Source organism: Anomaloglossus baeobatrachus, chromosome 10, assembly GCF_048569485.1.
Source record: "Anomaloglossus baeobatrachus isolate aAnoBae1 chromosome 10, aAnoBae1.hap1, whole genome shotgun sequence".
Taxonomy (NCBI): Eukaryota; Metazoa; Chordata; class Amphibia; order Anura; family Aromobatidae; genus Anomaloglossus; species Anomaloglossus baeobatrachus.
Window position 1 is genome coordinate 213,763,318 of NC_134362.1, and position 15,313 is coordinate 213,778,630.

A 15,313-nucleotide genomic window follows, 5' to 3' on the forward strand; every position below is an offset into this window, starting at 1 on the left:
ATTTATAACCTTCTATACTTTTGCTAACAAGAAATGCATCCATTCCTCTCTTAAATTCATTCAGTGAGTTGGCCATCACCACTTCCTCAGGAAGAGAGTTCCAGAGCCTCACTGCTCTTACCGTGAAGAACCCTCTTCTATGCTGATGTAGGAATTTTCTTTCCTCCAATCGAAAAGAATGCCCCCTTGTTCTTGTCATAGTCCTTGGTACAAACAGATCATGGGAGAGATCTCTATATGGCCCTATGATATATTTGTACATATTTATTAGGTCTCCCCTAAGTCTTCTCTTTTCTAGAGTAAATAGACCTAATTTTGATAACCTTTCCGTGTATTGTAATGCACCCATTCCATTTATTATTTTAGTAGCCCGCCTCTGAACCCTTTCAAGTTCAGTAATGTCTTTCTTCAGCACCGGCGCCCAAAATTGCACACAATACTCCAAGTGTGGTCTGACTAGTGATTTGTACAGAGGGAGAATGATGTTTTCATCTCGTGCCCCCAGACCTCTTCTAATGCATCCCATCACCCTATTTGCTTTGGTGGCTGCTGCCTGACACTGGGCACTCCAATTTAGATTCTTATTCACTAAGATGCCTAAGTCTTTTTCCATGTCTGATTTCCCCAGCAGTTTCCCATTTAGTAAGTAATCGTAGCATCTGTTTCTCCTTCCCATGTGCATAACCTTACACTTATCTGTGTTAAACCTCATTTGCCATTTTTCAGCCCAATTCTCCAATTTACTCAAGTCCATCTGTAGTTGCAAACTGTCCTCCTTTGTGTTAACTACCTTACATAGTTTTGTATCATCTGCAAATACTGATATTTTACTCTGTAAACCATCCACCAGATCATTAATAAATATATTAAATAGTAGGGGGCCCAATACAGACCCCTGTGGCACCCCACTAGTAACCCTGGCCCAATCTGAGTATGCACCATTAATAACCACTCTTTGTTTTCTACCACTAAGCCAGCTACCTACCCATCTACACACATTTTCCCCGAGCCCAAGCTTTCTCATTTTACTTAGCAGTCTTTTATGTGGGACAGTGTCAAATGCTTTACCGAAGTCGAGATAAATGACATCCAATGATTCTCCTCGGTCCATGTGAGAGCTTACATCCTCATAGAAGCTGATCAGGTTAGTTTGACAGGAGCGATCCTTCATAAATCCAGGTTGATATGGAGTTAAACAGTTATTAACATTGAGACATTCCATAATAGTATCCCTTAAAAACCCTTCAAACATTTTACCCACTGACTGCTAGAGCCACGTCCTTAGATTCCCTGTCCAGTACGAACTGTTGCACGCACGGTGGACAGACATTCAGGATCTGCTCCTTCAGGGACAAGTCTTTTATGGCCTCCACAGTGGTGATAGACATGTTGCTGGCTCAATTCTCCATGGCAAGCTTCTGGTGGTTGGAGAGGGCAGTATAGGCCATGAGAGCCATGCTGGATTTTGCAGAATGTTCGCCAGTACATCTTAGGAGTGATGTTGAACTCCTTCATTGGGGCCTTTTTGAAAGACTCAACCTCCACCCTGCTCTCTGGGTAGAGCTATGAATACCTTGAGGGCTGCGCCTCTCAGTCATGGAGTTAGGTACCTGACCCATTGTGCAAGTAGGATCTTGTACTATCTGCAGAGTATCTGAAAGGTTGGGCGGAGTTATCCAGGTCTCCATCCTTCTCCAGCAAAGGTAAGTCCGCAGCATGGGGCTTGGCTGTAGCAGGCTTGTGGGACTCATGGTGCTGGTGAGACGAACATGGTTGTAGTCAGTTCTAGCAGGTGCAGACTCCTAGCTTGTCACTCTGCTTGTCAAGTTATCGCCCTGCAGAGTGTTGCATACGTAATTGCTCAATGAGCTTCAGTTCTCCTTACCGATCATCTGCACGGAGTTGCAGTATGGCCATCTGCAGGTGAAGGGCCATACTAGCCTGGTTGCGGATTTGGCTTGTATCCATAGTTGGGACCTCTGCAGCAGCACTGTTCAGGTTTTAGCAAACCACCCCTTCATCAGGGTACAGGTGAAGGCCTTACTCCGCGTAAAACTACAACTGTTCTGTAGTCATTTGCTGCATGTTTTTGCGGGTGGAGTCAATCTGTTTCATTATGCAGATGGCAGCAAAAGCCTCCTTCATCACCTGGCTGCACAATGTTCCCCAACTGCAGCCATGATGGGCAAGCAAAAGACAGGACAGGAAAACAAGAGAGGGGTTTGGACAGATACAAACCGATTCCAACGTTCCACGCTCACAATTCTTTAGGTATCTGCAGCTCTGTCCAGCGATTCAGTCTCATCTGCAGAGGACAGGGTCACGGGCATTGATATCGTCGTTCCCAATGATAGGCATACTGAAGTCACAGGGGCTCCGGGGTATGATTTCGTCTATCTATACACACCCGTTATCGGTTGGAGTGGAATCTGTGACGTTGCCGGTACATGACAAATGGAGGCTCCTAATTCCCTCTCTACAGGAAGTGGAGTGGGAGGAGGCCCTGGAGTCTCCAACGATGGTATCTCCGTCCATCAACAACAGATTGATACAATTCTATTTTATACATCAGACATACTCAACTCCCACTCACTTATTTACTATGGGCAGCGTCCCCTGGTTACGGTGTGTCGGTGTACACAGCGTCCCCTGGTTACGGTGCGTCGGTGTACGCAGCGTCCCCTGGTTACGGTGTGTCGGTGTACGCAGCGTCCCCTGGTTACAGTGTGTCGGTGTACGCAGCGTCCCCTGGTTACAGTGTGTCGGTGTACGCAGCGTCCCCTGGTTACGGCGTGTCGGTGTACGCAGCATCCCCTGGTTACGGCGTGTCGGTGTACGCAGCGTCCCCTGGTTACGGCGTGTTGGTGTATGCAGCGTCCCCTGGTTACGGCGTGTCGGTGTACGCAGCGTCCCCTGGTTACGGCGTGTCGGTGTATGCATCGTCCCCTGGTTACGGCATGTCGGTGTACGCAGCGTCCCCTGGTTACGGTGTGTCTGTGTACGCAGCGTCCCCTGGTTACGGTGTGTTGGTGTACGCAGCGTCCCCTGGTTACGGTGTGTCGGTATACGCAGAGTCTTGTTTCTTTGATCTGGCAGTATATACAATATCAATGTGTTACACTACTATATACCCGTGTGTGATATCTGTAATCAGATTTCTCAGCAGAGCACAGATCTACGGCCATCATGCAGAGTCCACTCACCTGCAGAGCGCTCACTCCTCCTGCAGAGCGCTCACTCCTCCTGCAGATTCCACCCACCTGCAGAGCGCTCACTCCTCCTGCAGAGCGCTCACTCCTCCTGCAGAGTCCACCCACCTGCAGAGCGCTCACTCCTCCTGCAGAGTCCACTCACCTGCAGAGCGCTCACTCCTCCTGCAGAGTCCACCCACCTGCAGAGCACTCACTCCTCCTGCAGAGAGCTCACTCCTCCTGCAGAGTCCACTCATCTGAAGAGCGCTCACTCCTCCTGCAGAGTCCACCCACCTGCAAAGCGCTCACTCCTGCAGAGTCCACCCACCTGCAGCGCACTCACTCCTGCAGAGTGCTCTCTCCTCCTGCAGAGCGCTCACTCCTCCTGCAGAGTCCACCCACCTGCAGAGCGCTCACTCCTCCTGCAGAGTCCACTCACCTGCAGAGCGCTCACTCCTTCTGCAGAGTCCACTCACCTGCAGAGCGCTCACTCCTCCTGCAGTCCACCCACCTGCAGAGCACTCACTCCTCCTGCAGAGCGCTCACTCCTCCTGCAGAGTCCACTCATCTGAAGAGCGCTCACTCCTCCTGCAGAGTCCACCCACCTGCAAAGCGCTCACTCCTCCTGCAGAGTCCACCCACCTGCAGAGCGCTCACTCCTCCTGCAGAGTGCTCACTCCTTCTGCAGAGCGCTCACGCCTCCTGCAGAGTCCACCCACCTGCAGAGCCCTCACTCCTTCTGCAGAGTCCACTCACCTGCAGAGCGCTCACTCCTTCTGCAGAGTCCACTCACCTGCAGAGCGCTCACTCCTCCTGCAGAGTCCACTCACCTACAGAGCGCTCACTCCTCCTGCAGAGCGCTCACTCCTCCTGCAGCGTCCACTTTCCTGCAGCGTCCACTTTCCTGCAGAGCGCTCACTCCTCCTGCAGAGCGCTCACTCCTCCTGCAGAGCGCTCACTCCTTCTGCAGAGTGCTCACTCCTTCTGCAGAGTCCACTCACCTGCAGAGCGCTCACTCCTCCTGCAGAGTCCACTCACCTGCAGAGCGCTCACTCCTCCTGCAGAGTCCACTCACCTGCAGAGCGCTCACTCCTCCTGCAGAGTCCACCCACCTGCAGCGCACTCACTCCTCCTGCAGAGTGCTCTCTCCTCCTGCAGAGCGCTCACTCCTCCTGCAGAGTCCACCCACCTGCAGAGCGCTCACTCCTCCTGCAGAGTCCACTCACCTGCAGAGCGCTCACTCCTTCTGCAGAGTCCACTCACCTGCAGAGCGCTCACTCCTCCTGCAGTCCACCCACCTGCAGAGCACTCACTCCTCCTGCAGAGCGCTCACTCCGCCTGCAGAGTCCACTCATCTGAAGAGCGCTCACTCCTCCTGCAGAGTCCACCCACCTGCAAAGCGCTCACTCCTCCTGCAGAGTCCACCCACCTGCAGAGCGCTCACTCCTCCTGCAGAGTGCTCACTCCTTCTGCAGAGCGCTCACGCCTCCTGCAGAGTCCACCCACCTGCAGAGCCCTCACTCCTTCTGCAGAGTCCACTCACCTGCAGAGCGCTCACTCCTTCTGCAGAGTCCACTCACCTGCAGAGCGCTCACTCCTTCTGCAGAGTCCACTCACCTGCAGAGCGCTCACTCCTCCTGCAGAGTCCACTCACCTACAGAGCGCTCACTCCTCCTGCAGAGCGCTCACTCCTCCTGCAGAGCGCTCACTCCTTCTGCAGAGTCCACTCACCTGCAGAGCGCTCACTCCTTCTCCAGAGTCCACTCACCTGCAGAGCGCTCACTCCTCCTGCAGAGTCCACTCACCTGCAGAGCGCTCACTCCTCCTGCAGAGTCCACTCACCTGCAGAGCGCTCACTCCTCCTGCAGAGTCCACTCACCTGCAGAGCGCTCACTCCTCCTGCAGAGTGCTCTCTCCTCCTGCAGAGCGCTCACTCCTCCTGCAGAGTCCACTCACCTGCAGAGCGCTCACTCCTCCTGCAGAGTCCACCCACCTGCAGCGCACTCACTCCTCCTGCAGAGTGCTCTCTCCTCCTGCAGAGCGCTCACTCCTCCTGCAGAGTCCACCCACCTGCAGAGCGCTCACTCCTCCTGCAGAGTCCACTCACCTGCAGAGCGCTCACTCCTTCTGCAGAGTCCACTCACCTGCAGAGCGCTCACTCCTCCTGCAGTCCACCCACCTGCAGAGCACTCACTCCTCCTGCAGAGCGCTCACTCCTCCTGCAGAGTCCACTCATCTGAAGAGCGCTCACTCCTCCTGCAGAGTCCACCCACCTGCAAAGCGCTCACTCCTCCTGCAGAGTCCACCCACCTGCAGAGCGCTCACTCCTCCTGCAGAGTGCTCACTCCTTCTGCAGAGCGCTCACGCCTCCTGCAGAGTCCACCCACCTGCAGAGCGCTCACTCCTTCTGCAGAGTCCACTCACCTGCAGAGCGCTCACTCCTTCTGCAGAGTCCACTCACCTGCAGAGCGCTCACTCCTCCTGCAGAGTCCACTCACCTGCAGAGCGCTCACTCCTCCTGCAGAGTCCACTCACCTACAGAGCGCTCACTCCTCCTGCAGAGCGCTCACTCCTCCTGCAGCGTCCACTCACCTGCAGAGCGCTCACTCCTCCTGCAGAGTCCACCCACCTGCAGCGCACTCACTCCTCCTGCAGAGTGCTCTCTCCTCCTGCAGAGCGCTCACTCCTCCTGCAGAGTCCACTCACCTGCAGAGCGTTCACTCCTTCTGCAGAGTCCACTCACCTGCAGAGCGCTCACTCCTCCTGCAGTCCACCCACCTGCAGAGCGCTCACTCCTCCTGCAGAGCGCTCACTCCTCCTGCAGAGTCCACCCACCTGCAGAGCGCTCACTCCTCCTGCAGAGTCCACCCACCTGCAGAGCGCTCACTCCTCCTGCAGAGTCCACTTTCCTGCAGAGCACTCACTCCTCCTGCAGAGCGCTCACTTCTGCAGAGCGCTCACTCCTCCTGCAGAGCGCTCACTCCTCCTGCAGAGCGCTCACTCCTTCTGCAGAGTCCACTCACCTGCAGAGCGCTCACTCCTTCTTCAGAGTCCACTCACCTGCAGAGCGCTCACTCCTCCTGCAGAGTCCACTCACCTGCAGAGCGCTCACTCCTCCTGCAGAGTCCACTCACCTGCAGAGCGCTCACTCCTCCTGCAGAGTCCACTCACCTACAGAGCGCTCACTCCTCCTGCAGAGCGCTCACTCCTCCTGCAGCGTCCACTTTCCTGCAGAGCGCTCACTCCTCCTGCAGAGCGCTCACTCCTCCTGCAGAGCGCTCACTCCTCCTGCAGAGCGCTCACTCCTCCTGCAGAGCGCTCACTCCTCCTGCAGAGCGCTCACTCCTCCTGCAGAGTCCACTCACCTGCAGAGCGCTCACTCCTCCTGCAGAGCGCTCACTCCTTCTGCAGAGTCCACTCACCTGCAGAGCGCTCACTCCTTCTTCAGAGTCCACTCACCTGCAGAGCGCTCACTCCTCCTGCAGAGTCCACTCACCTGCAGAGCGCTCACTCCTCCTGCAGAGTCCACTCACCTGCAGAGCGCTCACTCCTCCTGCAGAGTCCACTCACCTACAGAGCGCTCACTCCTCCTGCAGAGCGCTCACTCCTCCTGCAGCGTCCACTTTCCTGCAGCGTCCACTTTCCTGCAGAGCGCTCACTCCTCCTGCAGAGCGCTCACTCCTCCTGCAGAACGCTCACTCCTCCTGCAGAGCGCTCACTCCTCCTGCAGAGTCCACTCACCTGCAGAGCGCTCACTCCTCCTGCAGAGCGCTCACTCCTTCTGCAGAGTCCACTCACCTGCAGAGCGCTCACTCCTCCTGCAGAGTCCACTCACCTGCAGAGCGCTCACTCCTCCTGCAGAGTCCACTCACCTGCAGAGCGCTCACTCCTCCTGCAGAGTCCACTCACCTGCAGAGCGCTCACTACGTCTGCAGAGTCCACTCACCTGCAGAGCGCTCACTCCTCCTGCAGAGTCCACTCACCTGCAGAGCGCTCACTCCTTCTGCAGAGTCCACTCACCTGCAGAGCGCTCACTCCTCCTGCAGAGTCCACTCACGTGCAGAGCGCTCACTCCTCCTGCAGAGTCCACTCACCTACAGAGCGCTCACTCCTCCTGCAGAGCGCTCACTCCTCCTGCAGCGTCCACTCACCTGCAGAGCGCTCACTCCTCCTGCAGAGTCCACCCACCTGCAGCACACTCACTCCTCCTGCAGAGCGCTCACTCCTCCTGCAGAGTCCACTCACCTGCAGAGCGCTCACTCCTTCTGCAGAGTCCACTCACCTGCAGAGCGCTCACTCCTCCTGCAGTCCACCCACCTGCAGAGCGCTCACTCCTCCTGCAGAGCGCTCACTCCTCCTGCAGAGTCCACTCATCTGAAGAGCGCTCACTCCTCCTGCAGAGTCCACCCACCTGCAGAGCGCTCACTCCTCCTGCAGAGTCCACCCACCTGCAGAGCGCTCACTCCTCCTGCAGAGTCCACTTTCCTGCAGAGCACTCACTCCTCCTGCAGAGCGCTCACTTCTGCAGAGCGCTCACTCCTCCTGCAGAGCGCTCACTCCTCCTGCAGAGCGCTCACTCCTCCTGCAGAGCGCTCACTCCTTCTGCAGAGTCCACTCACCTGCAGAGCGCTCACTCCTTCTTCAGAGTCCACTCACCTGCAGAGCGCTCACTCCTCCTGCAGAGTCCACTCACCTGCAGAGCGCTCACTCCTCCTGCAGAGTCCACTCACCTGCAGAGCGCTCACTCCTCCTGCAGAGTCCACTCACCTACAGAGCGCTCACTCCTCCTGCAGAGCGCTCACTCCTCCTGCAGCGTCCACTTTCCTGCAGCGTCCACTTTCCTGCAGAGCGCTCACTCCTCCTGCAGAGCGCTCACTCCTCCTGCAGAGCGCTCACTCCTCCTGCAGAGTCCACTCACCTGCAGAGCGCTCACTCCTCCTGCAGAGCGCTCACTCCTTCTGCAGAGTCCACTCACCTGCAGAGCGCTCACTCCTTCTTCAGAGTCCACTCACCTGCAGAGCGCTCACTCCTCCTGCAGAGTCCACTCACCTGCAGAGCGCTCACTCCTCCTGCAGAGTCCACTCACCTACAGAGCGCTCACTCCTCCTGCAGAGCGCTCACTCCTCCTGCAGCGTCCACTTTCCTGCAGCGTCCACTTTCCTGCAGAGCGCTCACTCCTCCTGCAGAGCGCTCACTCCTCCTGCAGAGCGCTCACTCCTCCTGCAGAGCGCTCACTCCTCCTGCAGAGTCCACTCACCTGCAGAGCGCTCACTCCTTCTGCAGAGCGCTCACTCCTTCTGCAGAGTCCACTCACCTGCAGAGCGCTCACTCCTCCTGCAGAGTCCACTCACCTGCAGAGAGCTCACTCCTCCTGCAGAGTCCACTCACCTGCAGAGCGCTCACTCCTCCTGCAGAGTCCACTCACCTGCAGAGCGCTCACTACGTCTGCAGAGTCCACTCACCTGCAGAGCGCTCACTCCTCCTGCAGAGTCCACTCACCTGCAGAGCGCTCACTCCTCCTGCAGAGTCCACTCACCTGCAGAGCGCTCACTCCTCCTGCAGAGTCCACTCACCTGCAGAGCGCTCACTCCTCCTGCAGAGTCCACTCACCTGCAGAGTCCACTCACCTGCAGAGCGCTCACTCCTCCTGCAGAGTCCACTCACCTGCAGAGCGCTCACTCCTCCTGCAGAGTCCACTCACCTGCAGAGCGCTCACTCTTCCTGCAGAGTCCACTTTCCTGCAGAGCACTCACTCCTCCTGCAGAGCGCTCACTTCTCCTGCAGAGCGCTCACTCCTCCTGCAGAGTCCACTTTCCTGCAGAGCGCTCACTCCTCCTGCAGAACGCGCACTCCTCCTGCAGAGCGCTCACTCCTCCTGCAGAGCGCTCACTCCTCCTGCAGAGTCCACTTTCCTGCAGAGCGCTCACTCCTCCTGCAGAGCGCTCACTCCTCCTGCAGAGCGCTCACTCCTCCTGCAGAGCGCTCACTCCTCCTGCAGAGCGCTCACTCCTCCTGCAGCGTCCACTTTCCTGCAGCGTCCACTTTCCTGCAGAGCGCTCACTCCTCCTGCAGAGCGCTCACTCCTCCTGCAGAGCGCTCACTCCTTCTGCAGAGTCCACTCACTTGCAGAGCGCTCACTCCTTCTGCAGAGTCCACTCACCTGCAGAGCGCTCACTCCTCCTGCAGAGTCCACTCACCTGCAGAGCGCTCACTCCTCCTGCAGAGTCCACTCACCTGCAGAGCGCTCACTCCTCCTGCAGAGTCCACTCACCTGCAGAGTCCACTCACCTGCAGAGCGCTCACTCCTCCTGCAGAGTCCACTCACCTGCAAAGCGCTCACTCCTGCAGAGTCCACTCACCTGCAGAGCGCTCACTCCTCCTGCAGAGTCCACTCACCTGCAGAGCGCTCACTCCTCCTGCAGAGTCCACTTTCCTGCAGAGCACTCACTCCTCCTGCAGAGCGCTCACTTCTCCTGCAGAGCGCTCACTCCTCCTGCAGAGTCCACTTTCCTGCAGAGCACTCACTCCTCCTGCAGAGCGCTCACTCCTCCTGCAGAGCGCTCACTCCTCCTGCAGAGCGCTCACTCCTCCTGCAGAGCGCTCACTCCTCCTGCAGAGCGCTCACTCCTCCTGCAGAGTCCACTTTCCTGCAGAGCACTCACTCCTCCTGCAGAGCGCTCACTCCTCCTGCAGAGCGCTCACTCCTCCTGCAGAGCGCTCACTCCTCCTGCAGAGCGCTCACTCCTCCTGCAGAGCGCTCACTCCTCCTGCAGAGTCCACCCACCTGCAGAGTCCACCCACCTGCAGAGTCCACCCACCTGCAGAGTCCACCCACCTGCAGAGCGCTCACTCCTCCTTCCAGCCCTGTTCCTGTGCCAAAAGGAATCATGGGGACGTTGTGTGTATAACAAAGCTTTGCCGCCTCGCTGACTTCCTCTGTGTTCTGCGGCCAGATGACAGCATCAGGAGGCCGAGAGCTGAAAGAGATGATCAGAGAAAAGGGATTACAGACTCCAGCCCAGAGTCACTAATAAGAGCTGCAGTGTAAAGCATGGTGTAGGAACAGAGGCAAAGATCAGAGCTGTTATGAAGGAATGACAAGTAAATCATGTTGTTGCACCGATCGCCATGATGTGGAAACAATGGCGACAGGTTGGAATTGAATTTGCGTGAAGAGCACCATAATGCTCCATACAGATCTGGAGAGCGCGCTCAGTCACTGACGTATCGGCACAGCTCGGCACCGGACACAGGCGTCTATCAGTATATCTGTGCGGTGACCCTTAAGCTACAGCAACAACACCGCACAAAACCCAACAGGTTCCGGCTTTTTATCCCCTTATTCCCCACTGCTATGACTTACCCCGACCCGATCCCCTTATCTCCGGCTGCTATGACTTACCCCGACCCGATCCCCTTATCTCCTGCTGCTATGACTTACCCCGACCCGATCCCCTTATCTCTGGCTGCTATGTCTTACCCCGACCCGATCCCCTTATCTCCTGCTGCTATGACTTACCCCGACCCGATCCCCTTATCTCTGGCTGCTATGTCTTACCCCGACCCGATCCCCTTATCTCTGGCTGCTATGGCTTACCCCGACCCGATCCCCTTATCTCTGGCTGCTATGACTTACCCCGACCCGATCCCCTTATCTCCGGCTGCTATGTCTTACCCCGACCCGATCCCCTTATCTCCTGCTGCTATGACTTACCCCGACCCGATCCCCTTATCTCCTGCTGCTATGACTTACCCCGACCCGATCACCTTATCTCCTGCTGCTATGACTTACCCCAACCCGATCCCCTTATCTCTGGCTGCTATGTCTTACCCCGACCCGATCCCCTTATCTCTGGCTGCTATGTCTTACCCCGACCCGATCCCCTTATCTCTGGCTGCTATGTCTTCCCCCGACCCGATCCCCTTATCTCTGGCTGCTATGTCTTACCCCGACCCGATCCCCTTATCTCCTGCTGCTATGACTTACCCCGACCCGATCCCCTTATCTCCTGCTGCTATGACTTACCCCGACCCGATCCCCTTATCTCTGGCTGCTATGTCTTACCCCGACCCGATCCCCTTATCTCTGGCTGCTATGTCTTCCCCCGACCCGATCCCCTTATCTCTGGCTGCTATGTCTTACCCCGACCCGATCCCCTTATCTCCTGCTGCTATGACTTACCCCGACCCGATCCCCTTATCTCCTGCTGCTATGACTTACCCCAACCCGATCCCCTTATCTCCGGCTGCTATGGCTTACCCCGATCCGATCCCCTTATCTCTGGCTGCTATGTCTTACCCCGATCCGATCCCCTTATCTCTGGCTGCTATGACTTACCCCAACCCGATCCCCTTATCTCTGGCTGCTATGTCTTACCCCGACCCGATCCCCTTATTTCCTGCTGCTATGTCTTCCCCCGACCCGATCCCCTTATCTCCTGCTGCTATGGCTTACCCCGATCCGATCCCCTTATCTCTGGCTGCTATGACTTACCCCAACCCGATCCCCTTATCTCTGGCTGCTATGTCTTACCCCAACCCGATCCCCTTATCTCTGGCTGCTATGTCTTACCCCGACCCGATCCCCTTATCTCCTGCTGCTATGACTTACCCCGACCCGATCCCCTTATCTCCTGCTGCTATGACTTACCCCGACCCGATCCCCTTATCTCCTGCTGCTATGACTTACCCCAACCCGATCCCCTTATCTCCTGCTGCTATGGCTTACCCCGATCCGATCCCCTTATCTCTGGCTGCTATGACTTACCCCAACCCGATCCCCTTATCTCTGGCTGCTATGTCTTACCCCGATCCGATCCCCTTATCTCTGGCTGCTATGACTTACCCCAACCCGATCCCCTTATCTCTGGCTGCTATGACTTACCCCGACCCGATCCCCTTATCTCCTGCTGCTATGTCTTCCCCCGACCCGATCCCCTTATCTCCTGCTGCTATGGCTTACCCCGATCCGATCCCCTTATCTCTCGCTGCTATGACTTACCCCAACCCGATCCCCTTATCTCTGGCTGCTATGTCTTACCCCGACCCGATCCCCTTATCTCTGGCTGCTATGGCTTACCCCGACCCGATCCCCTTATCTCTGGCTGCTATGACTTACCCTGACCCGATCCCCTTATCTCTGGCTGCTATGACTTACCCCAACCCGATCCCCTTATCTCCGGCTGCTATGACTTACCCCGACCCGATCCCCTTATCTCTGGCTGCTATGACTTACCCTGACCCGATCCCCTTATCTCTGGCTGCTATGTCTTACCCCGACCCGATCCCCTTATCTCCTGCTGCTATGACTTACCCCGACCCGATCCCCTTATCTCCTGCTGCTATGACTTACCCCGACCCGATCACCTTATCTCCTGCTGCTATGACTTACCCCAACCCGATCCCCTTATCTCTGGCTGCTATGTCTTACCCCGACCCGATCCCCTTATCTCCTGCTGCTATGACTTACCCCAACCCGATCCCCTTATCTCCGGCTGCTATGGCTTACCCCGATCCGATCCCCTTATCTCTGGCTGCTATGACTTACCCTGACCCGATCCCCTTATCTCTGGCTGCTATGTCTTACCCCGACCCGATCCCCTTATCTCTGGCTGCTATGACTTACCCCAACCCGATCCCCTTATCTCTGGCTGCTATGACTTACCCCAACCCGATCCCCTTATCTCTGGCTGCTATGTCTTACCCCAACCCGATCCCCTTATCTCCGGCTGCTATGACTTACCCCAACCCGATCCCCTTATCTCTGGCTGCTATGACTTACCCTGACCCGATCCCCTTATCTCTGGCTGCTATGTCTTACCCCGACCCGATCCCCTTATCTCTGGCTGCTATGACTTACCCTGACCCGATCCCCTAATCTCCGGCTGCTATGACTTACCCCGACCCGATCCCCTTATCTCCGGCTGCTATGACTTACCCCGACCTGATCCCCTTATCTCCGGCTGCTATGACTAAAGGTCCAGTCACACATAACGAGATCGTGAACGAGATCGCTACTACGTCACACTTTCTGGATCGTTTATGAGTCGTTGTTGAAATCGCATGTTGGGTGTCACACATAACGAGTTTATGAACGAGCATGCGTCCCGTATAACGATCTTTCAAATCGCTGGGACCCTGTCACACAGCAACTATGTTAACGATTCCAATCCCATTAGGGGCGTTGTAAAATGCAGTGAGTCACGTAGGCGTGCATTTGCGTCGCTTTTTCCATCCCCCCCTCCGCTTTCATTGGCGGCCAATACTGCGTTCTGATTGGGCATGCAGGGGGCGTATCTAGCGGTTACATTTTGGATCGCGTCACCCTTTGTCACTTCTTTTGCGCTTTGCTTTGAGATAGAACCTGCGTCTCCACCCTGATTCCTTCGTCCATTGTACCCGGTCGCTTTGTTGGTGTGTTTTTCGGATCGAAGCCGCACCTGCACCTGGAGCTAACCAATCGGTGCAGAGAGGGGCGCGGAAACGGGGACGCAACAACACGCCTTCGTGCATCTCATCTAGGTCGTCAACGAAATCGTTAATAGGGTGTCAAACATACAGATTCATGCAGCCCAGCAGGACTCCAACGAGCCAAAAATGGCCCAAGCTGTTCGGCATCGATCAGCGATTTCGCAGCAGGGGGTGAATCGTTGGTACGTGTCAAACGTGACGAGATCGCAATTGAAGTCGTTCTTGCGTCACAGAAACTGTGACGTAGTAACGATCTCGTTTACGATCTCGTTATGTGTGAAGTGGCCTTTACCCCGACCTGATCCCCTTATCTCCGGCTGCTATGACTTACCCCGACCTGATCCCCTTATCTCCGGCTGCTATGGCTTAAGGCCCCGTCACACTAAGCAATATCGCTGCTAACGAACAACTTTTGTGACGTTGCTAGCGATGTTGCTGTGTGTGACATCCAGCAACAACCTGGCCCCTGCTGTGAGGTCGTTGGTTGTTGCTGAATGTCCTGGGCCATTTTTTAGTTGTTGCTGTCCCGCTGTGAAGCGCAGATCGCTGTGCGTGACAGCGAGACAGCAACAACTAAATCTGCAGGCAGCAGGAGCCGGCTTCTGCGGAGGCTGGTAACCACAGTAAACATCGGGTAACCAAGAAGCCCTGTCCTTGGTTACCCGATATTTACCTTTGATACCAGCCTCCGCCAGTGCCGGCTCCTGCTCTGTGCACATGTAGCTGCAGGACACATCGGGTTAATTAACCCGATGTGTGCTGTAACTAGGAGAGCAAGGAGCCAGCGCTAAGCATTGTGCGCTGCTACCTGCTCTGTGCACATGTAGCTGCAGCACACATCGGGTAATTAACCCGATGTGTGCTGTAACTAGGAGAGCAGGGAGCCAGCGCTCAGTGTGCGCTGCTCCCTGCTCTCTGCACGTGTAGCTGCGTGCGCTGGTAACCAAGGTAAATATCGGGTTGGTTACCCGATATTTACCTTAGTTACCAAGCGCAGCATCTTCCACGCGGCGCTGGGGGCTTGTCACTGGTTGCTGGTGAGCTCACCAGCAACTCGTGTAGCCACGCTCCAGCGATCCCTGCCAGGTCAGGTTGCTGGTGGGATCGCTGGAGCGTCGCAGTGTGACATCTCACCAGCAACCTCCTAGCAACTTACCAGCGATCCCTATCGTTGTTGGGATCGCTGGTAAGTTGCTTAGTGTGACGGAACCTTTACACTGACCCGATCCCCTTATCTCCGGCTGCTATGGCTTACCCTGACCTGATCCCCTTATCTCCAGCTGCTATGACTTAGGGCTGGTTCACACAAAGTGACCGCGACAACGAAGTCGCTGTTACGTCACCATTTTCTGTGACGTAACAGCGACCTTGTAAGTTGCTGTTATGATCGCTGCTTAGCTGTCAAACACAGCAGCCGAAGCAGCGATCATAACCGCGAGAGCAGGGAGCCGCGCACACTGCTTAGTGCTGGCTCCTTGCTCTCCTAGCTACAGTACACATCGGGTTAATTAACCCGATGTGTACTGCAGCTACATGTGCAGAGAGCCGGAGCCGGCAGCACAGGCAGCGTGAGAGCTGCGGAGGCTGGTAACTAAGATAAATATCGGGTAACCACCTTGGTTACCCGATGTTTACCCTGGTTGCAGCTTACC

At 56.2% G+C, this 15,313-nt stretch overlaps 1 protein-coding gene across 1 annotated transcript in view; it reads right to left on the bottom strand.

Annotated features, from left to right (window-relative positions):
- Positions 1-15,313, bottom strand: part of LDHD (lactate dehydrogenase D) — a 98,118-nt gene that overhangs the window by 62,116 nt on the left and 20,689 nt on the right. Inside the window, exon 3 of the mRNA XM_075326278.1 lies at positions 10,027-10,168. Coding sequence (XP_075182393.1) covers positions 10,027-10,168 — 142 coding nt within the window. The remainder of the gene's footprint in view (positions 1-10,026; positions 10,169-15,313) is intronic.